Genomic DNA, 20,163 nt, shown 5'->3' with positions numbered 1-20,163 from the left:
TTAGTAGAAATGAAATTATAGCTCAAGTGTTCCATGATTACATTTGAGAAATAGTTTCCAGACATATGTTCCAAGCAGACATATTATGATTTAATTAAACAGAAAACTCAGATTTTCTCACTTTTTCAGTCTACTGGTGACAAAATTAAGGGGATTGGAACCCCTCCCATATCTTAGGGAGCTAAACTGGGAACCCTTTGGCAGAGGGTTAGTTGACTTTCGAACCAGGTGATTTGTTTCTAGATTGTGTCAGATGAAGCTTGAATTCATCAGTTCACTTGAACAAGCATTTATTGCCAAGAAAAGCTGCTTAAAGAAGCCATTAATGAGGTTCATTCCACAGGGGATATTCTTGGCAATGATTGTCATGCTCATTTCTCACCTCCTCATTCTTCTCTCCTTTATTATTTTAAGACATGGCCAGACGCAGTGGCTCACTCCTGTAATCCCAGCACTTTGGGAGGCCGAGGCAGGTGGATCACTTGAGGCCAGGAGTTCGAGACCAGCCTGGGCAACACGGCAAAACCCTGTCTCTACTAAAATTACAAAAGAAAATTAGCCAAGCATGGTGGTGTGCTCCAGTAATCCTAGCTACTCGGGGAGGCTGAGGTGGGAGGATCACCTAAGCCCAGGAGGTGGAGGCTGCAGTGAGCCGTGACTGCACCACTACACTCCAGCCTGGGAGATGGGAGTAGGACCTTGTCTCAAAAATAAAAATAAAAATCATAGAGACCCAGAAATAAACAGGTTTTCCCATCTTAGCGATGGCTGCTGGTCACCCTCAATAGCTGTTACTTTTCTGTAACCTTATAGATTGCTGTTGTTGTTTTTATTCATCTTCTTAGCTTTGTTTGACCTTTATCAGATTACTGAGACTTTATGAAACAGAAAACACACCCAAGTTAAATTCACAGACATACAGATGAGAGCTCTTTAATCTTAGGACCACAGAACCTCAGACTAGAATATTGTCTGACATGTTCCTTCCCCTGATTTAAAAAATGTAGTGAAAGGTTGTGTGACTTCCCAAAAGCCCAGAACTCAATGGTGGCAAAACCCGGGCAAGAATCCTCCATCATTTTCCACATCCAGACACTTGTCTTCCAATATTTAATCTTTTTTACTATTGTGGATGTGGAATCTCCGCTTCAATTTTCCTTTTCACGTCCTATAATTTATTCTTTTTTTTTTACAACCATGTTGTGAAATAAGCAGCAACTGTGAAAAGTAACCAGGGAAAAACATCGCACCTTCTCTGCACTTGGGCTATGGACTTTGAATCTTTTGTCCAGTAGATAGTAGAATCTTCATGAATTTCTGCAAATTGGCAGCTTAATTTTACATTTCCAGAGTGTTCAGGGAACATCTCAGCTTGGATCTTTTTCAGTAATACTGGAGCTAGAAACAAGAGATTTGAAGGTCAGTGTAGCAAAAGACTTTCCCATTTCATATCATTTAATTTTCATAACAATCCTGAGAGACAGGAATATTAATTATTATCCCCAATTATGGAAGTGAGAATTGAGTCTCTGAGGGGAGAGGGGGCTTGCCTAAATAGTCGGAAAATTAACAAATCAATCTAATAGAAAATGCTCGCTTCCATTACTTAAAATTCCTTAGGTGTAACCTGTAATGCTTAAAGTGAAATAGAACTTGAGAGATTTTTTTCTAAAAGGGATGAGAGGTGGGAAGATTTTAGATATCTATTCTATAAGATCTCAGCCAAATAAGGATGTTTTTAGATGATTACCAGATCATCCAGGTCGAAATCAGAGCTAGGAATTAGGGAGCAGAATAAAATCTGGATTATCCAAAAAAACTACAGCTAAGCCCCCAAAATGTAAAAGACACCTCAACAATAGGTTATTGGCTGAATAATATTCATGCATCTTTTCCCTTTTATCACACTTGTCTTTGCCGAAGATAACCTAGTAGATTGGAGTAATGTCTGATATCAACCTCATTAGCAAAAGAGAATAGAAGCAATAAGGAAACAATTCCCACCGATTGGGCTGAGACCTTTGAAATATCACCTCAGTATCAGTATCAGTGAGAAACAATTAGCATGCTAATGTGTAATTAGCTAGGGCAGCCACTGGGCGGCAGCCTAGACATTAGAACAAGACAAGGATGAGGCCCCTGTCCCAATCGGTCATAACAATTGGGTAGGAAGTGAGATTAGTGCAGATGTGGTGTGAGTCTATCATAAATTAAGTAGCATAACTCCACAGCGTTGGTAACGCAAAAGAGTACATCAGTACAAAACATGTAATCCGTAGCCAAACCAAGATCACCAATACTGAGACTTTGCTCCACTGCCTCAAATTATACTACGGTGAAAATATCCGTGAATTCAAGGTGCTTCTCATCTCTCCTTGGCGCCAGCAGATGCTTAGATGACAGAATGCATATTTAAAAGCTAATTCTCGACCCAGGAAGTGATAATGGGCCTGTTGGGTAGCAAATCTTTCAACCAGAGAGTAACCAAGACTACTAACAGTATCCTGGGAGCCAAGCGGATAATTGAGAGAGAGGAAATGTAACAAGTACGTATTGATGGCAAACCCACATCAGTGCATTTGGGCCTGCTGGCTTCTGCCCAAGCTGAGACCGTGTTCAGGTTCACAGTGTCAAGCTCTTGGTCCAGGTCTCGACCAAGCCCACCTCCTCATCTGGGCCATTTCTTAGAGGGTCCTTCCAACACCATGCAGTAGCCGGCTTCATGGGTGATTTGGGGACACCTAAATACTCCTAAGCTTGCCAAAACCTGTTGTACTGAACACAAGGAAAATTGGGGGATGGCGGGAAGAGCATGAAATGGGCAGCAGAACTGAATGATGGATGATCTGTGGGAGATTTGAAGCTTGTTTAGCCAAGGGGCTTTGGGCTTTGGATAGGACCCCTATCCATGTGAGACAGAGGTGGAAAGTGCAGCTGAACGAGCTCAGAGGAGACCTGGAGTGCAGCTAGTTTTGTCTTCCGTGTGCAGGTTGGCCTAGTGTTGAGGGAAAACCGTAGTAAAGTCCCCAGTGAATAAAAAGTTTCTGTTGTACTAAGCTTTGGACATCAAAAACGATTACTCAGGCCTGGCACGGTGATTCGCACCTGTAACCCCAGCACTTTTGGAGGCTGAGGCAGGAGGGTCACTTGAGGCCAGGAGTTGGAGACCAGCCTGGGCAACAGAGCAAGACCCCGTCTCCAGAAAAAAAAAAAATTAGCCAGGTGTAGTGTGCATTCCTGTGGACCTAGCTACTTAGGAGGCTGAGGTGGGAGGATCGGTTGAGCACAGGAGTTCAAGGCTGCAGTGAGCCATGATCTCGCCACTGCAGTCCAGCCTAAGTGACAGAGCAAGACCCTGTCTCTAAAGTAATAATAATAATTTTTTAAAAAGATTACTTAGGGTTTGTTTTATTTCTAATGATCCAAGTCACTGCTCCCCTTATCCTAATTCCCGCCCCACCAGTTAACTGGTGGGAAGGCATTAAATCTGTGCTCCTTTGGGGATAGCAGGGTGGGTATCAGACTGCTGGGCAGGGCACAGTCAAGGTGTCAGCCAAGGGGTCTGAAGTGTATCAGCTGGAAAGCAGTGACAAGGACTCAGGGTCTTACAAAAGCCATCACCACAAGAAGGAAGGAGAACTTCCTAATCTGGTGTCTTCCTGGTGGCAACTTTTGTTATTTTGAAGCAATGAAATTGCTGTCGCTTACACTGAGAAAACAAAATAAAAAACCTTTGAGTGTTCGATGGTGGAGTAGATTCTTAAAAGAATTGGTCCACAGCTAGAAACCTGTAACAAACAACTAGAAGGTGATAAGTTTAAAAAAAAAAAGGACAGGCATGGTGGCTCATTTTGGGAGGCTGAGGCGGGCGGCTCACAAGGTCAAGAGATCTAGACCATCCTGGCCAACATGGTAAAACCCTGTCTCTACTAAATATACAAAAATTAGCTGGGCGTGGTGGTGCACGCCTATAGTCCCAGCTACTTGGGAGGCTGAGGCTGGAGAATCGCTTGAACCAGGAGGTGGAGGTTGTAGTGAGCCGAGATCGCGCCACTGCGCTCCAGCCTGGCGACAGAGCAAGGCTCTGTCTCAAAAAAAAAAAAAAAAAAAAAAAAAGGCAGGGTGTTGTCAAGGGCTGGCCCTCTGAATGCTGCCATTCCAAAAAGTAAATGCCGGAAGAGAATTATTTTTCCCGTCTCTTTTCATCATCTGTGTTGATTCGTATGGATTAGTGCCCACAGTGGATTCATATTAGATAAATATTCAGTGCATTCATTATCAAAGTCACCATGGAAAATAACATGTCCTTAATAAATGGATGAATATGTTGGTCAAGCAGTTATTTCCCGTCAGTCGATGGCCTTTCCAGTGCAATAACCTAGTGCTGGTTTGTAGTTAGATCAGGGAGCTGTGATCCTAAAGAAAAGTGGGTGCCAGTGTTCCAGAAACCCGTTCTTCTAATTTTCTCTGCAAAGAAAATCCCCACACGAGAGGGGAGAGGTTGGCTGCCAGTGGCAACTCCTCCGAAGCTGGGAAAGGACTGCAGGGTCAGAACGTACCCCGGCGTGGGCAAAACCTGCCTGGGACTCCCATTTACCTGCTGACTCAAGGGTAACTGGTGAACCTCCCCAGCCTGCTCCGTCACCAGATGACCCCTACCTTCTGGCCGAGGCCCTGAGTTCTTCAGAGAGGAGAAGCTGTGGATGCCAGCACCACTCTTTCTCCCAATACTAGGTTGGTATCAACTCAGACACAATGATTTTCTTTTGCCTGAACTAAGCTCTTTATTTATTTCATGAGCATAATGGGCATAAGCATTGCCTCATTTTTTATTTAAAAACACTGATTTAAAAAAACAGTAACTAACAACCATGAGAGCTGTGTTAGGCCATGTGCCATTCAAATTGCTTTGCATTTTTATACCTGAGAGGAGTCTTATCATTAGCACCCCCATTTTACAGGTGGGAAAGTGAGGCACCCGCAGGCTAAGGTATTTGTCCAGGGCTATCCAGGTACTGCCAGAGGCCAGACTTGAACCCAAGCAATATAACTCCTAATCTATACCCTAAACCACCATGATACAACTTGCCCCAGATGGACCCAAACACCCACTAGTATCTCCAACTCTGAATCTTCGCCTCTTAATGGCTCTGTGTTGTGGGTAGCATGAGTAACAATCCTTCAGTGGTCTGGCCTGGAAAAGTCTTTGGTTGTCTCTACCCCGTAGTCTCCGGCAGGGCCCTCTCAGGACAAGGCTGGCTGCCCTCGCATCTACCTGCTTTGCTCAGACCAGTGCCTCCCAGAAGGCTCCGTGCTCGGTCTTTGCAGCCTTTAGTGCAATGGCGAGATTGTGCTGCAGCTGAAATCAAAGTCTTTGACAGCGATTGATTTCAACAATCTGCCTATCTGGACAGTCCCCTTACCCACGGGTAACTTGAATAGTCATGGGCAAGAATTCCAAAAAGGTTGTTTTGCTTGTCTACCTTTACCTGCAAAGGAACCCCCATCCCCAAACAAGGGGGTTGAGGCCGGTCCCCAGAGGCAATCTATTCAGCCTCTGGGCTGAAACCACTTTTGAGAGCTTTTAAAACATTGCTTCATTCTATTTTTTATTATTATTATTATTTTTTTTTTGAGACAGGGTCTTGCTCTGTTGCCCAGGCTGGAGTGCAGCTGGAGTGTGGTGGTGTGATCACAGCTCACTGTAGCCTCGACTTTCTGGGGTCAGGTGATTCTCCCTCCTCAGCCCCAGAGTAGCTGGGACTACAGACGTGCGCCACCATACCCAGCTAATTGTTTGTATTTTTTGGTAGAGATGGGGTTTCGCCATGTTGCTCAGGCTGGTCTCAAACTCCTGGGCTTAAGCAATCCTCCTGCCTCGGCCTCCCAAATAGCTGGGATTACAGGTGTAAGCCACCATGCCCAGCCATTCTCTTTAAATATGTTTTAAAATGTAGATACTAATAACCTGATAGGATACTTACAAACTCTTCAGAAGGCAGTTTTGTCTTTAAACCTTTCTGCAACAGGGGTTAGGACGCATTTGATGGGATGGGAATAACAAACGCCAGTCTCAAAGTCTAAGGACTCAGGTTAAGACAGGAGAAAATTCTTCCCTTCTGATCAGAGCCATCCATGGCTTTTCGCTCCAGAGCACACAGGCCACTGTAGCTTGCTGCAATATTTTCTCTTCTGACTTCTACCAGGGTGTGTGGGGAGGGAAAGAAGAGCTCTGAAATAAAACAGGCTAAAATTTGGTCTATAAATGGAATTTGGGACTGAAATGATTCCTTAGACAAAGTAGAATTAACTGCAATTTCAGGACTTTTTTTTTTTTTTTTTTTTTTAACAGCATCATAGGTAGAGATTGATCAAGGACTTTTGAGGCTCAAGTGGTCTGAAGCCTGGAACAGAGATCTCAGAAGACTTTAGATTTAGAGAAATGGGAAGAGTGAGTTGAAAAGAAATGTTATACTCAAATTTGGAAGAAAAACCAAGGTTCAAGGAAGCTATTTTTAACGAAAAATCAGTGATTAAAGAGGAGAATCCCAATTTGTACCAAAATATTCATTTCCACAAATCCTGCTTAGTGCATGGTCTATTTCATTATACTAATTAGCTACACTGATTAATGCTTCTGTTTATATTTTTAAATAGATTTTGTAAAAGAGGATAATTAAACGGAAAAGCACCTTCATCACATTCCCCTCCAACAGACATGCCTACAGGCGGCCTTTATCAGTGGTTCTCAATTGTGGTTCTCCCGATAGATCACCTGGGAACTTGTTAGAAGTGCAAATTTCGCCGGGCGCGGTGGCTCACGCTTGTAATCCCAGCACTTTGGGAGGCCGAGGCGGGCGGATCACGAGGTCAGGAGATCGAGACCACGGTGAAACCCCGTCTCTACTACAAATACAAAAAATTAGCCGGGCGTGGTGGCGGGCGCCTGTAGTCCCAGCTACTCGGAGAGGCTGAGGCAGGAGAATGGCGTGAACCCGGGAGGCGGAGCTCGCAGTGAGCCAAGATTGCGCCACTGCACTCCAGCCTGGGCGACAAAGCGAGACTCTGCCTCAAAAAAAAAAAAAAAAAGAAGTGCAAATTTCACGCACTGGGGGAGGGGAGCAATCTGGGTTTTAACAAGCCCTCCAGGTGATTCTGATGCCACATGCTGAAGCCGCTTGGCCACAACCATAGCATCAGTGCCCACCTGGGGGACACTGGCCTTAATTGCAAAGGACCCTCGAGGACACAGGAACTGGATACCTGGTCTACAAGCCCAAACTTTAACAATGATGGACAGCAACAGAGCCTCACCTCTTCCTTCTCTTTTGCAAGATGGGTTTTTTGTGTCTTGTTTCTCTTCTGTGCGTGATAATGATGTTTCGAGTTTGGGCATCTTTTTAAGAAAGGCTGAATTCTTTCTGGCATTTTCCTTTTCTTCCAGTTTCAGCCTCAGGGCTGCCACCCTGGACAAAATTTTCTTCTTTACTCCCTCAGCTAAATGTCCACTGCCTGGGGCTTCTGGCTTCCTCTTGATGTCCTCTGACCCCGTCACTGCTGTGAGGGCCCCTGGCGATTTGCCAGCTTGGGCTTCCAGGAACTTCTCTCTCTCCCTGGAGTTTTTCACACAGCCCAGGGTGCCCTTTTGATGTGGATCCTGCAGTAACTTAGGGGCTTTCTCTAACTCATGTTCTCCTGAAATAAATGCCAAGGTCTTTGCTGAGGAGCTAGATGAGCTTGGGGGTTTGGTTTCCCCAATTTGAAGCACCTCTATTTTAGGTTTCTCCATTTTGTGGCTTATCAAAATGTCTGTGACATTTCCTTCAGGAGATGAAGTATAAGGCAACCTGGTAAGATCAGGAGAAGAGGGCAAAGATTTCCCACGCTCATTTTCAATAGTTCCCCTTTTCTGTGAAACAGGAAACACATACTGACGGTTTCTGGGCTCAACTATGTCATTTTCAGGGACGTCATGAATTTGGCCTGAGGAGTTGTGCGCGTCAACCCCAAGAGAAGCATGAGTCATTATTGGAAGACAGCCAGAAAGAGGTGAAGTGGGGGAAATCAATTCTGCTTTGTCGTTTTTGCTCTGCTCATCCTCTCCTAAGCTCCCATCACTGCTTTCTTGTATTTGGCCTATGCTACATCCACTTGGAATTCTTTCACCACCTTTGCCGGGTTGCAGGACTTGCCAAATGGTAGTTTTTGCCTCATCAGGTTGAATTTGTTCAGCCTCCTGCTTCATACAGCCATCTTGGCTTCTGTTGATTCTGTTTTCACTCAGAATGGTTCCCTGGAGACATGGAACTTGCAAGATGGCAGGCTGGATTTCCGCTCCATGGCCCACGTTTCCGTCATTTGATTGACTCCCTTCTCTGGCGCCCTCTGGTGTGGTTTCAGAGGGCTCTGGTTTTCCAGCCCTGGTGTACTCTGTCACACTTGTCTCATCAATGGGATCTACAGAGGACTCTAGGATTTTAGCGCAGGTCAGAAACTTTTTAAAGAAGGCAGTGTGATCCATCTTGAGTTGTTTTTCCTCCTGGTCTTGACTCACATTGTTAACATTTTCCTTCCCTCCAGTTTCAGAAGGCACTGACGGTGAATCTGTGACACATAACTCCTTTTCATCTACAGGGTCCACGGATGACTCCAGGAGTCTGGGTTGGCTGAAACCCCGGGAAGAAAGACTTCTCCAGTGTGCACTGATGGTGGGCTCTTCGCCTTTATGGCTTTCTCTGCTATCAGCAAGGGCTGAGTCAGCATCCTCTGGACTGTGAGCCGATGCTGCTATTTCAGAGGGGGCCAATTCAGGCACAACAGCATCTGCCTTTAGACTATCAGGTACAGCCCAGACCTTGTCAGGAATTATGGGACCACCGTCTGATGCCTTGCTCTCAGAATTTGTCAGTTGTCTTGGTGGCCAGATTTCAGAAGCGGAAGCCTCTAGAGTTATAATCTTCAGCTTGTTGCCTGCCTCCCAATTTCCAGGTCTATATTCTTTAGACTCTTCCAAAAGGATATCAGAGAGAGATGGAACGTTGCTCGGAGCCTGACTGTCTTGTTCCCTGACAGTTTCAGCCACCACGGAGACCCTCATCCCCCAACCTGAGCGCTGCCCTGCTCCTTCCCTAGAGCTTGCTGGTGAGTGGGCCGAGGGCACCAAGTTTCTTTCCTCTTGTGCAGCAGATGTCACAGGCAAACTTTCTTGGAAATCAGGTGCAGAAAGAGAACCCGGCTGGGACAGGCTCTGCTGCTGGAGCCCCTGCTTTGTTTCACTTCCTCTTTCTTGGAAATTCTCTTCATAGCTCCTAAAGTCTGCTCTGTCCACAGTCTGGCTCTTATCTCCAGACAGGTTATCAACCTGAAGAGGGGAATTACTGCAGAAACCCTCTCCCTCTGGGAGCTGCAGGACATGGTGTGGGACTCCTGGCACACTGGGTGCCCTGCAAAGTAGCTCTTTTGTAGATTTGGTGGTAGCACCACTTAAAATATGACCCAACTGCACTTGAGAAGGAAATTGGGAAACCTTTTCATGGGATGCATGAGGGAACCTCTCCTCAGTGCCACCTGCATGCTTGTCCTCAGGAATTGACACAGCAAGGTATTTGGCTGGGTGGACTTTGGTGGCAATGGTAACAGTTGATGTGTCCTCAGTTTCCCTGGTCACTTGAAAGCACTCATTATTAGCAGTTAAGGTTGTTGGCTTCTCCCAAGGAAAACTCACAATTGAACTATAACTGGCTGGTGTGGCTGTGGTGTCTGCGGCACTAGGACTGGGGCTCTTGTCACCTCCTTCTTTAAATTGTACTAAAGGATTGTTCTCAGAAGAAAGGAGCTGTGTTTCCTCGAGCCCTCCTGAGTTGCTGGGGCTTGGCTGCTCCTGGCCAGCCTGTACTGTGGAGGCCAGTGGGTAGGTGGAATTCTCCACCTGGGCTAGATTTTCTCCTGTGGCACCTTCACTAGCTGTGTGTGAAATGTTCAAGTTGAAAGTACTGATAAAAAGAGGGGACATGACTGAGTCACCGTCCTTTCTGCTTTTGCACGTAGACACTGAAGTCTCAGACACTTGTGTCTGAAAAAGGACTTCCAGTGTCTTGTCATTAGAAGAATATAAATCAGATACTTTGCTTTGACCTTCTGCCAGTTTCAAATCTATAGAGCAAATTTCTTGAGGCAAATATTTATCAACTGGTGCCCCAACAAGAGAATCTATGGTATCAAAACATGTTCCTTGGTCACCAGCCTCAAAACACTCCATTGCACACACTGCTTCTCTGTCCCTTGGCCCATCACACACATTTTCCAGGGTGAGGGCAGTATCTGTGGGTTCAGGGGAAGCAACAGAGACAGCCACAGGCTCCCTGAAGTCAGCACGAGCATCCTTGGGGAGATGCCTTGAGAACACACCTGGGGACATATTCTCATCATTGGCTTCTGAGATGTTCAGCTCATATTTTAGGTCTTCCCCGAAGTTGTCAGGTATGTTGCCATCTCTGTCTTGTTTTTCTTCCTGCTGTGGACCACAGGTACAGGGTTTGACCTCCAAGTGTTGAGCTACTGATGCATTTTCCTTGTGGACCCCTCCTAAGTTTGAGAAGGAAATTGTTGCGGTCCCAGGGAATGGGGACTCCTCCCCAGAAGGCTCTGAGAAAGCTGGCATCTGGCTGCAAGAGATTGTCTCTCTGACTGTTTCCTTAATTTGTACCTAGGAAGATGAAAAGTGATATTAATAGAATTGTTCATGGGAGAGCCCACAATAGGGCATAACTGCAATCCCAAGAGTGTTAATCCTCAGTGACTGTAATAATGGACAAGAATGATTGAAATCTAAACATTAATCCCCCAACTCCCTCTAGCTATTAGAGATTTCCTAGCAAACTGCAAATTTAAGAAACTCTATGTTCCAGGGGGCCCTTTGTCAAATTCATCATTATAAGCAAAAAGCCTCCTGACAACCATCATTTATTTAATGATTTTTTTCTCAGGAAATAGATGGAAATAAATTGAATGTTAACTTTTTTGATCAAGTAAGTCACAACAAGAGCTGTGTGCATCTTTCCAGAAAGATGAATCTCACATGATCACAATAAATGAAATAAACAGTACTTGCAACATAGCAATAAGCAATCTTTGTCCCCAAAATATAACAGCTTGCTGGTTAATAATTGCTATGGTTTGGATATTTGCCCCCTCCAAACCTCATGTTGAAATTTGATCCTCAGGATTGAAGGTGGGGCCTAATGGGAAGTGTTTGGGTTATGGGGGTGGATCTCTTACGAATAGATTTATGCCATCCCTCAGGGGTGGAGGGGAATGAGTGAGTTCTCAATCTATTACTTCCTGGTTGTTAAAAAGAGTCTGGCACCATCCCCACCCCCACCCTGCTTCCTCTCTGTCCATACAATCTCTGAAAATGCCAGCTCCCCTCTGCCTCCCATCGTGAGTTGGAAGCAGACTGAGGCCCTCACCAGATGCAGATGCCTAATGTTGAACTTTCTAGCCACCAGAATCATGAGCCAAATAGGCCTCATTTCTTGATAAACTACCCAATCTCGAGTATTCTGTTATAGCAACATGAAGTGCACTAAGATAATAATGTTACTAAAAAACAGAGAGAAGGCTGCCTTTGAACCCACCTCTAATGAATAAATGGACTTATGATTGGCCACCAGCACTGCCAATCATTTCTTTCCTAGAGAAGCTTATAAACATCCCAGAATGTATCCCAGACTTTAAAATAGATGCCCAGTGGCAGGCAGACCACCTCTACAGGAAATAGAAGATTCAGGACTGCTTAGGTTTTTGAGAAAAGGGGAGAGGGGGAGGGAGGGAGGAAGAGAGGAAGGCAGAGAAAAAGAAATTTCACATTCTGAGGATTGAGCCTCTTTCATGGTACTATATGAATGTTCTATGATATTGGATATTGTTCAAGGAAGCAGCAAACTCTTTGACTATATCCTTGTCTCATGAAACTTTTAGCTCATTAATTATTTCAAAACAAAGAAAACTTATGTCCAGCCAAGGAGAAGAAAATTACTTCTAATTTCTGAAGCAACTCAGTCTTTGCTCCCAGGACTCCTGCCTTGGACAGCCCCATTCAGATGTGCAGGGAACAGATGACTGGCCTTGGCGGGATGGGGTTCAGGGGTGGGGATGAAGTCTGTCTCCCAGCATATGACAAAACAGAGCTGAAATGTTCATGTGCATATTATGGCTCCAATGTCATGAGACTGATTTTCACAAATCATACATGACAATCAGTCTTACTACCTTGTGGTCAATCCCTGTACATACTGCCCATAGGAAACAGGACAACAGCATAACCACACCTCTTTCCACACTTCCCCCAGGCTGCTTACAGCCTGTCAGTCATGCATCTCTCATTTTCTCTTTTAAAGCTACTTTGAGGTTCATTTAACTCATATTTGATGGACATAAAAATGCTAACTAAACAAGAAAGAAATTTAATATAAACTCCATGAGGGCTAGGACTACTTAATCTTTCAACAAATATTTAGTGAATGCCTCCAAAGTACTAGGGAGTGTTTTAGATAATGGGGATACAAGACAGGCAAATGCTCATCTACAGGGAGCTCCCATTCTATGTTCTAGTGAAGGCCTGTTATAGCGATTAGCATGCAGTAGGTGCTTACTAAGTATTTGTTGAGAGAATGAATAAATGAATGAACCATGTACCAGTTGAGACAGCTGTAGCCAACTTCACCCATTAAAGCTCTACACTTGAAAGGGTTTGAACTTTCATCTGCTCCTGACTTTGCGACAACCCCGTTTTAAAGGAGACTTTGAACCATAAGCACTACTGGTTATCCTGGTGTTCCTGGAAAGAAAAGTATATTTATTCCCTTTCTATATCCCTTTATTCTTCCATGATTGATTACTATTACATCAGCAAAGTAATAAGCGGGTACCTAGAAGAGACTGACATCTGAAAAGAATTAAACACAGGACAAGTAAGTTTTGATTAGGATGAGCTTGGTCACTGGAGTAGATCATCATACTATCATGCCGTGATTTACAAAATAATCATATTCCATTAAGATTTATTTGCACCTTTCCTCTTGTATTAGTCAGTTCTCGCACTGCTGTGAATACCTGAGACTGGGTAATTTATAAATAAAAGAGGTTTAATTGGCTCACAGTTCCACAGGCTGTACAGGAAGTATGGTGGCAACTGCTACTGGAGAGGCCTCAGGGAACTTTGACTCATGGCAGATGGCAAAGCCGAAGCCCACATCTTACCCGACAGGAGCAGGACGAAGAGAGAGCAAGGGGGAGGTGCCGCACACTTTTAAACAACCAGATCTCACAAGAACTCACTCATTGTCACGAGAACAGTACAGAGATGGTGCTAAACCATTCATGAGGAACCAACCGCATCATCCAATCACCTCCCACTGGGCCCCACCTCCAACACTGGGGACTACATCTCAGTGTGAGATTTGGTAGAGACGCAGATCCAAACCATATCACCCCTCTTACTTTTAAATTAAAATTCTACTTCAAAATACCCTAGTGAATCTCCACATGTAAAAAAATTGGTTGAATCCTTGACCGTGTAAATTTATACATTTGACACACATTTAGTGACCATCTACTTTATACCAGGCACTGTTCTAGGCAGCTGGGAAACATCAATGAACATAACAAAGATTGCTGGCCTGTGGAAGTTATGTTGAAGCAACAAACCGTACAACTGGCCTGCTGCTAATAAGCAATTCCATAAATTTGATTTTAACCAATGGGGTTTTTTTTGAAGTGAAGCCTTTAACAGCCCAGTTCATATTTGTACTTGCTTACGGCATCAGTTTCAAGGGCAGGCTCCTCGGTTCTCATCCAGAGGCCAGCTCACAGAGAAAGGGAAACCACAGACTCACACCTTCCCAATGAGTCAGACCTTTCTTTTAGGAGGAGATTTCTTAGTTAAGTCATTACAAAAGAATGCTAGCAAATGATTCTTCTGCTGTGCACCTACTCTCAGCATAGAGTGAGTGCTGAAACAATTTCCTTATGTAGGGAAATTGTACTCATTCAAGTGAAAAAAAGAGTGTTTGGGGCTCTAGGAGCAAGCCCACCATTGTGTGTGGTGCGTGGACTGGGAGGACTAGCAACCAGCGTTTGTAGCGCAGCTTAATTGGATATACCATGCGTGACCACAGGTAACCTCTTTAGCTTCTCTGACCCTCTGTCTCCTCCTCTAAGACTAACCACATGCATGTCTGCACCATCTTGTCAAGTGCCTGGCATATTGCCTGATGCCCAGAAGGCACTCACTCACTGATATTAATTTTCCTTCTTCTCTGTGAAAAAACAGCAGTAGCTCAGGAAAAGAGGAAGTTGGGGAGCTCTGACAGGCAGAGCCTTGAGCTATGAGCTTTATGAGGGTTTTCTCATCTGATCTGTAAAATAAATCTGAGAAAAAGATGTTATCATCTCTTCTTTACTGATGAGATGAATAGCCTAGGTCCAACCATAGAAACCACACAGTAGGTTATATAAGAAAAGTTCAATATAAAGAATTGTTGACTGTGATAGAAGAGTGCTATAAGGTATAAGGAAACTGTCTATAGTACTCTAGGTAAGGGAAAGTACCAAGGAAGGACGAAGTTGGAAGAGGTTTAGACCTACTTGGAGAAGGTGTGGTTAGGCCTCCAGATAGCACAGAAGTTCACTGGTGCATCCAGACCAGAGCTGGCCTGGAATTGCTGAGAAAAGCAATAGACCTCCCTTCCAAGTGCAGGCCGGGAGTAGGTGGTCAGCATGCAGTGGCGTGGGTGTGCAGGGGAGTCTGGGCATGGGTGGTCACAGGGGCTGAAGCCTTCAGAGCTTGTGGGCTACATGTGGTGTGGGTCAGGAGTTTGCAAAGTGCTAGTTTGAATGTCCACTCCAAACTCATATTGAAACTTAATCCCCAGTGTGGCAATACTGATGGGTGGGGCCTTTAAGAGGCGATGGAATCATAGGAACTCTGCCCTCATGGAGGGATTAATCCATTCATGGATTAATGAATTAATGGGCTAAAGGATTGATACGTTCTGGGGCCCAGGGCTGAGGCAGGATGACCACAGGCTCTCCAACTCCACCAATGCTGAAATGACAGGAATTCTGTTCCTCCTGCAGTGTCCTTCCACTGCCTTCTGCTGAGAAAGCATAATACTGTGCTTACTTTAAAGAAGAATAGTGGAATTTCGTTAGTACAGGGCACATATTAAAGGGTGAATTCAGAGCTGAGAGGCATGAATTAAAAACCGACACATGAGGTCAATGATGTTTGGGGATGAGAAGTCTCCCCAGGGTCCCACAGTCAAAGGCAGAGCCAGGATTTAAAGCCAAGTCTGTGAGGCTACAGAGCCCTTTCCAACCCAACATTTCTAATCAGGTAAGTTGGAACAAACCCCACCTCACCAAGGGCTGGGAACTCCCCCTAATTTAAATCCAGAACTTCTGAGTGGATATGAGACTGCAAATGTCCTTCTTAGGTGCAACATGGCCATCTGTCAATTTGTCTACTTCCCTACAAGGTCTAAGGGCAAGGACTCTGTTATTCATTTCTGAGTCTCCAGAGCCTAGCACATAGGAACGCAAATAATTTTGCTGAATGAATAAGCAGATGAATGAATACAGGAGGGGAAAGGGTAAACCAAATTGAGTAATGTTTCCAAGCCTCTTTTTGAAAGCAGCATTAAGCTTAGAAACTTAAAGCTTGAATAGCATTTTTCAATTGAAACCCCATTCAACATGCCTCTGATTCCACAAACATTATTTTCACTTATTGGCCTTTCCAGAAGTTCTGCCTCCTAGGAATGTCTGCCATGGATTTAATGGAAAGGTGTGTTTCCTCTTTGTGCACCCCAGGATGTTCAAGGTTATGCTTTTCGTCATTAATGAGTGTCTTTTATGCCAGCCAAGTGCATGACACTAATTTGAGTCACTAACAATAGAAGGTTGTATAAGATAAGATCCCTCTCCTCAAATAGCTTATAATCCAGTTGAAGAGACAAGATGTACATGGAAAAGATAGATAACAATTCTTGACAAGTTGTGCTAATAGCCAAGTGGATGAAACTTAACTAACATCACTGCTGCATGACAGAGTGTGGAAGGTCACCACTGTATCATCTTCTTCCATTTCAACGATAACATTCCTGCATTGCAAAAATCAGAGGTTGAACTCTTATGTCATATGTGTCAATTCTAAGATACTTCTTGAACATTTCCATGCAGTCTAAGGGACTTCTCTACTGATTGGAATGGGCAGATGTGGTAGATACTGTTGGCTGACTAATTCAACAGTATCCCCAATCCCCTTGTCTCTTGCTACCTCCAACAAAGAAGGCTGGAAAACCACACACTCTCCCGGCCTCTTACATAGCTACATGGGGCAAAGGGGTCAGTCTGCCTAATGAGATGTTCAAGGAATCCCACCAAGGGACTTCTGGGGAAGCTTTGCTTTCCTTGTGTAAGGTACAGACATGGTGGGTACCTTGCCTATCCCCTCCTTCTTCCTTCAATCAGGATGTAATGCCTGGTGCTGCAGCTCTCATCTTCCAGTCCTGGGGCATGAAAATGAAAAGCCAGCACACTATGACTGGTGCAGCAGAAAGAGAGAAGGAAGTTGGAGATTTGCAGTCATCGTCGAGCTACTGGAATGACACACAGACTTTCACTAGCCCCAGACTTCTTGTGAACGACAAAAAAAAACCAAAAAAACACTTTTAGCTAGCTGACTATTCTGTTAACTGCAGCTTCTCAGCAGCCTAATGGATAGAAGAGAAAAATATATGGCTGAGGGAAGAAGGAGAAGCCAGGTGAGGGTCACCTTGGAACCCTCTGGAGGCTCTGGGCAGCTCCTGGTAGGGATTAGCTGGAAGGACAGTGTCTCGTAAAGCAAGGGGTGTGGTCCCTGGAAGGGAGCTCAAGGTGCTGGTCAAAATGCCAAGGGATCAAAGGGCCTGAGGCAAGGTGAACTTGAAGTAGAGTGGGGGAGGGAGAATGGGAAATATGAGAAGATTGATTGTCAAAGGAGAGAGGCCACAGTTCTAAAACCAATCAGAAGCCCCAGGGCCAGGAGGGCCAAGCCACTCGGTCCCTAGCTTCAACTGGTCAGTCTTCCATGTGCCAACATGCCCCACCATGCATAATTTTCATTCTCCAACTTCTTTTTCTTTTTTTTTTTTTAATGTTCTTTTAGTGTTCTTTCCTTCTTATCTGGATGAGGTAGGTAGAAATAGCACTGTGTGCTTCAACAGTTGTCTACACATCATCAATTTTCCCTTGTGGTTCCAGGAAACTTTAAATGAGACCTTCCCCTCTCTCCAGCCATTCTGGGCTGCTGTAGCCTCCCCAACGAATAACCTTTCCTAAATATCTGCTGAGCTGTCACAACAGGCAGAGCGTCATTCGGCCGTTTGTCATTCGATAGATCAAATCCATACCACCTGGGGCTGCAAAACTGAAAATAGATAGCCCAGTCCCCAGCCAAAGAAAGCTTAAAGGCAAGCTAGAATATTTCAGGAACTTGAGTTTATTTTTAGGAGTTGCCTGATTGCCCAGAAAGAAGCTTCTCTTGAAGGCTTTGAATGTTAGAATAACACATAATAGACTGGAGGACTGTAACTTCCTTGATATTCATCTAAAACCTCCAGTCCTGAAACAGATCCTAAACACCCCTGTATCTGACCAGCTCTTCTTCATTCCACTCCCTCCTAAGGGACAAGAAATCCTCAGCCAACTGGTGTTACAATTCTGTCTTCATTTCTTGGGAGTCATACAGTTTGTAAAATACTGATTTGATCTTTTGCTGGGAGGGGCCTGGGTTTCCATGGCTCACACCCTTCCTAGTAGCTCTGTGCATTCAGTGGGAGTCTTTGCCTGGTGACATGGTACGAGTGGAAGAGCACTAGAGCATGAGCCATCAGCATATGAATTTATTGTACATCTCAGGTGAGGTGAGCTGAGTAGTAACGCTACTATTAATAGTAATAATTGCTAATCCCTACAGCCTATTTAACACATGGCAGGCACTGTTCTAACTGCTTTACTTACATTAATGCAGTTAATGTTGGTAAAATGGCATAGAAATTTATGACTTGAGGATTTTGGGTTGTACATTGCAAATGAAGGGATATACCAATTATTCCAACACAGGCGGGGACCATGTAATGGCAAACTCATGTGAAATGGGTCACAAAACAGCTGTCTTCTTTTCCTGCATGCATCTGTGTTTTCCTGCATAGATGATGGGAGATTTCTGGGAAATGAGAGAGACAGAGTGAGCCATAATTTCCATAAAGTGCAACTGTATGCAAACATAAGAAAAGATGGCGCTATGAAGGCCCATGATTTCTCTCAAATTCCACTAGGCATTTCTGAGTAGTCTCTGGGGGGTTTTTGGTTTTGTTTTGTCTTTTTGCTTTTTTATTTGCTGTGTCTTAAAGACACAGGAGGTGAGAGGAAAATGGAGTAGAGTGATGGAAAGGTGATTGAGTCTCAGAAAACTGGGGTTTGGTCCCGGATCTGCTACTATACAGGAAGTGGCTGTAGAGAAGTCACCCGGTCTCTCGGAGTCTTTCTTCCACAGTAAAGTATGAGTTAGATAACACCGCTTGCTTCCCAACAGCTTCAGTGTTCTGTGAAATGGGGCTTAAGCTTCACCCCTCATTTGCAATCAGATTTTCCTTGGACTCCTAAGGCTTCTAGATCTAATCTTCTCTATTAACAATGAAAGTTGTTAGGGAAAAAGACACAGCATGTCACCATGTCACCATAGGTAGACCGATCCAAGAATGAGCCAGTGGGGCCCCAGAGAGGGGCAGGGAAGAGACAGTGGGCTGGAGAACGGCTCACCATGAACATGCACTCTCTGGATTCCAAGTTCCTCTGCTTCCCTGGTCTCTTTGCTTCTCCCTCCTCTAGGCATTAAGTGCCTTGTGTCTTTGGTAGACTGCACTGTGTTGGCGTATAGACCCTATGGTTCATCCTGCAGAGTCCTAGAGGCTCACAGACCTAGTCCCAGCCAGTGAAAATCATCACAGCCACAGAATGCAACACCAATGGCCTAAGCCTCCAACCTTGTTAGCCCTTTGTAAGATACAGGCTGCTTTGAAGAGCCAAGAAAAGTTATGGCTTCTTCCCAGAAAGTCTTGTTTTACCCACACAATGTTGCACATAATTTCAGGGGGGTTTCTGACCCCCTTGGGCCTATGGATATCCTGTTAAGGGCTCATTGAGCCTCAGAATGAATCCCTGCTGTAGACCATGAGCCTGGGGTGAGTGGGATGGTATTGTTTACGTCCCACAAACTGAAACTTTCCTGCAGATTTCAGACAAAATGATAAGGGGAAAAAATTAATTCTTAGTCAGGTTCTAGGAGAGTATTTTCAAATCAATATCTCTCTTTATAGTTTTTAGAATTTGTGAGTAAAAGCAAAACCAAGGTAGTAGCAATTACCACACTGCAATGACAATAATACATTATATAAAGCAAGTTCTTGTAAACTTTAGAAGCAGGAAATACTTGTCACGATTACTACACTAGTACTTTGCCTATTCAGCGTGGGCTTTAAAGTGTACAGCAGTGATGGTATTCAGCTATTGGAAAATCTGAATATAAACATAAATATTAAGCCAGTCACCTGCCTCAGATGCTCGTACCAAAAACTGATGAGAAAATGCAGGTTTGGGAATTGATGATTCTTTATATCCTGTATCTCTTCTCTAGTAAGTCAGCAGGATAGTGATAGGACCTCAGGTTTGGTTTCTTGTTTTTTTTGAGATGGCATCTGCCACCCAGGTTCAAGTGATGCTCCTGCCTCAGCCTCCCAAGTAGCTGGGATTACAGGTGAGTGCCACGATGGCCAGCAAATTTTTGTATTTTTAGTAGAGATGGGGTTTCGCCCTGTTAGCCAGGCTGGTCGCGAACTCCTGACCTCAAGTGATCCACCCACCTCGGCCTCCCAAAGTGCTGGGATTACAAGCGTGAGTCACCGTGCCCCGCCAGGCTTGGTTTCTTGATTGGCAGAAAATGAACCCTCTGGCAGTACAATCACAGGTGACAGAGCAGGCAACAATGATTACCCACTAAGATTGAGAGACAGCTTCGTTCCAAAAAAGAGACAAAATTTCCTGGGATATTGAGATCGCTGA

At 44.5% G+C, this 20,163-nt stretch overlaps 1 protein-coding gene across 1 annotated transcript in view; it reads right to left on the bottom strand.

Annotated features, from left to right (window-relative positions):
* The window catches only part of ALPK2 (alpha kinase 2), a 127,741-nt gene that overhangs the window by 44,266 nt on the left and 63,312 nt on the right, over nucleotides 1-20,163 (bottom strand). The window contains exons 4-5 of the mRNA XM_032152174.2: nucleotides 7,315-10,705; nucleotides 1,251-1,398 (exon numbers count right to left, since the gene is read on the bottom strand). Coding sequence (XP_032008065.1) covers nucleotides 1,251-1,398; nucleotides 7,315-10,705 — 3,539 coding nt within the window. The remainder of the gene's footprint in view (nucleotides 1-1,250; nucleotides 1,399-7,314; nucleotides 10,706-20,163) is intronic.

This window comes from Hylobates moloch, unplaced genomic scaffold, assembly GCF_009828535.3.
Source record: "Hylobates moloch isolate HMO894 unplaced genomic scaffold, HMol_V3 SCAFFOLD_5, whole genome shotgun sequence".
NCBI classification, from domain to species: domain Eukaryota; kingdom Metazoa; phylum Chordata; class Mammalia; order Primates; family Hylobatidae; genus Hylobates; species Hylobates moloch.
The sequence above is the reverse complement of the archived record's forward strand: the minus strand, read 5'-3'. Positions and strand labels throughout refer to the sequence as shown.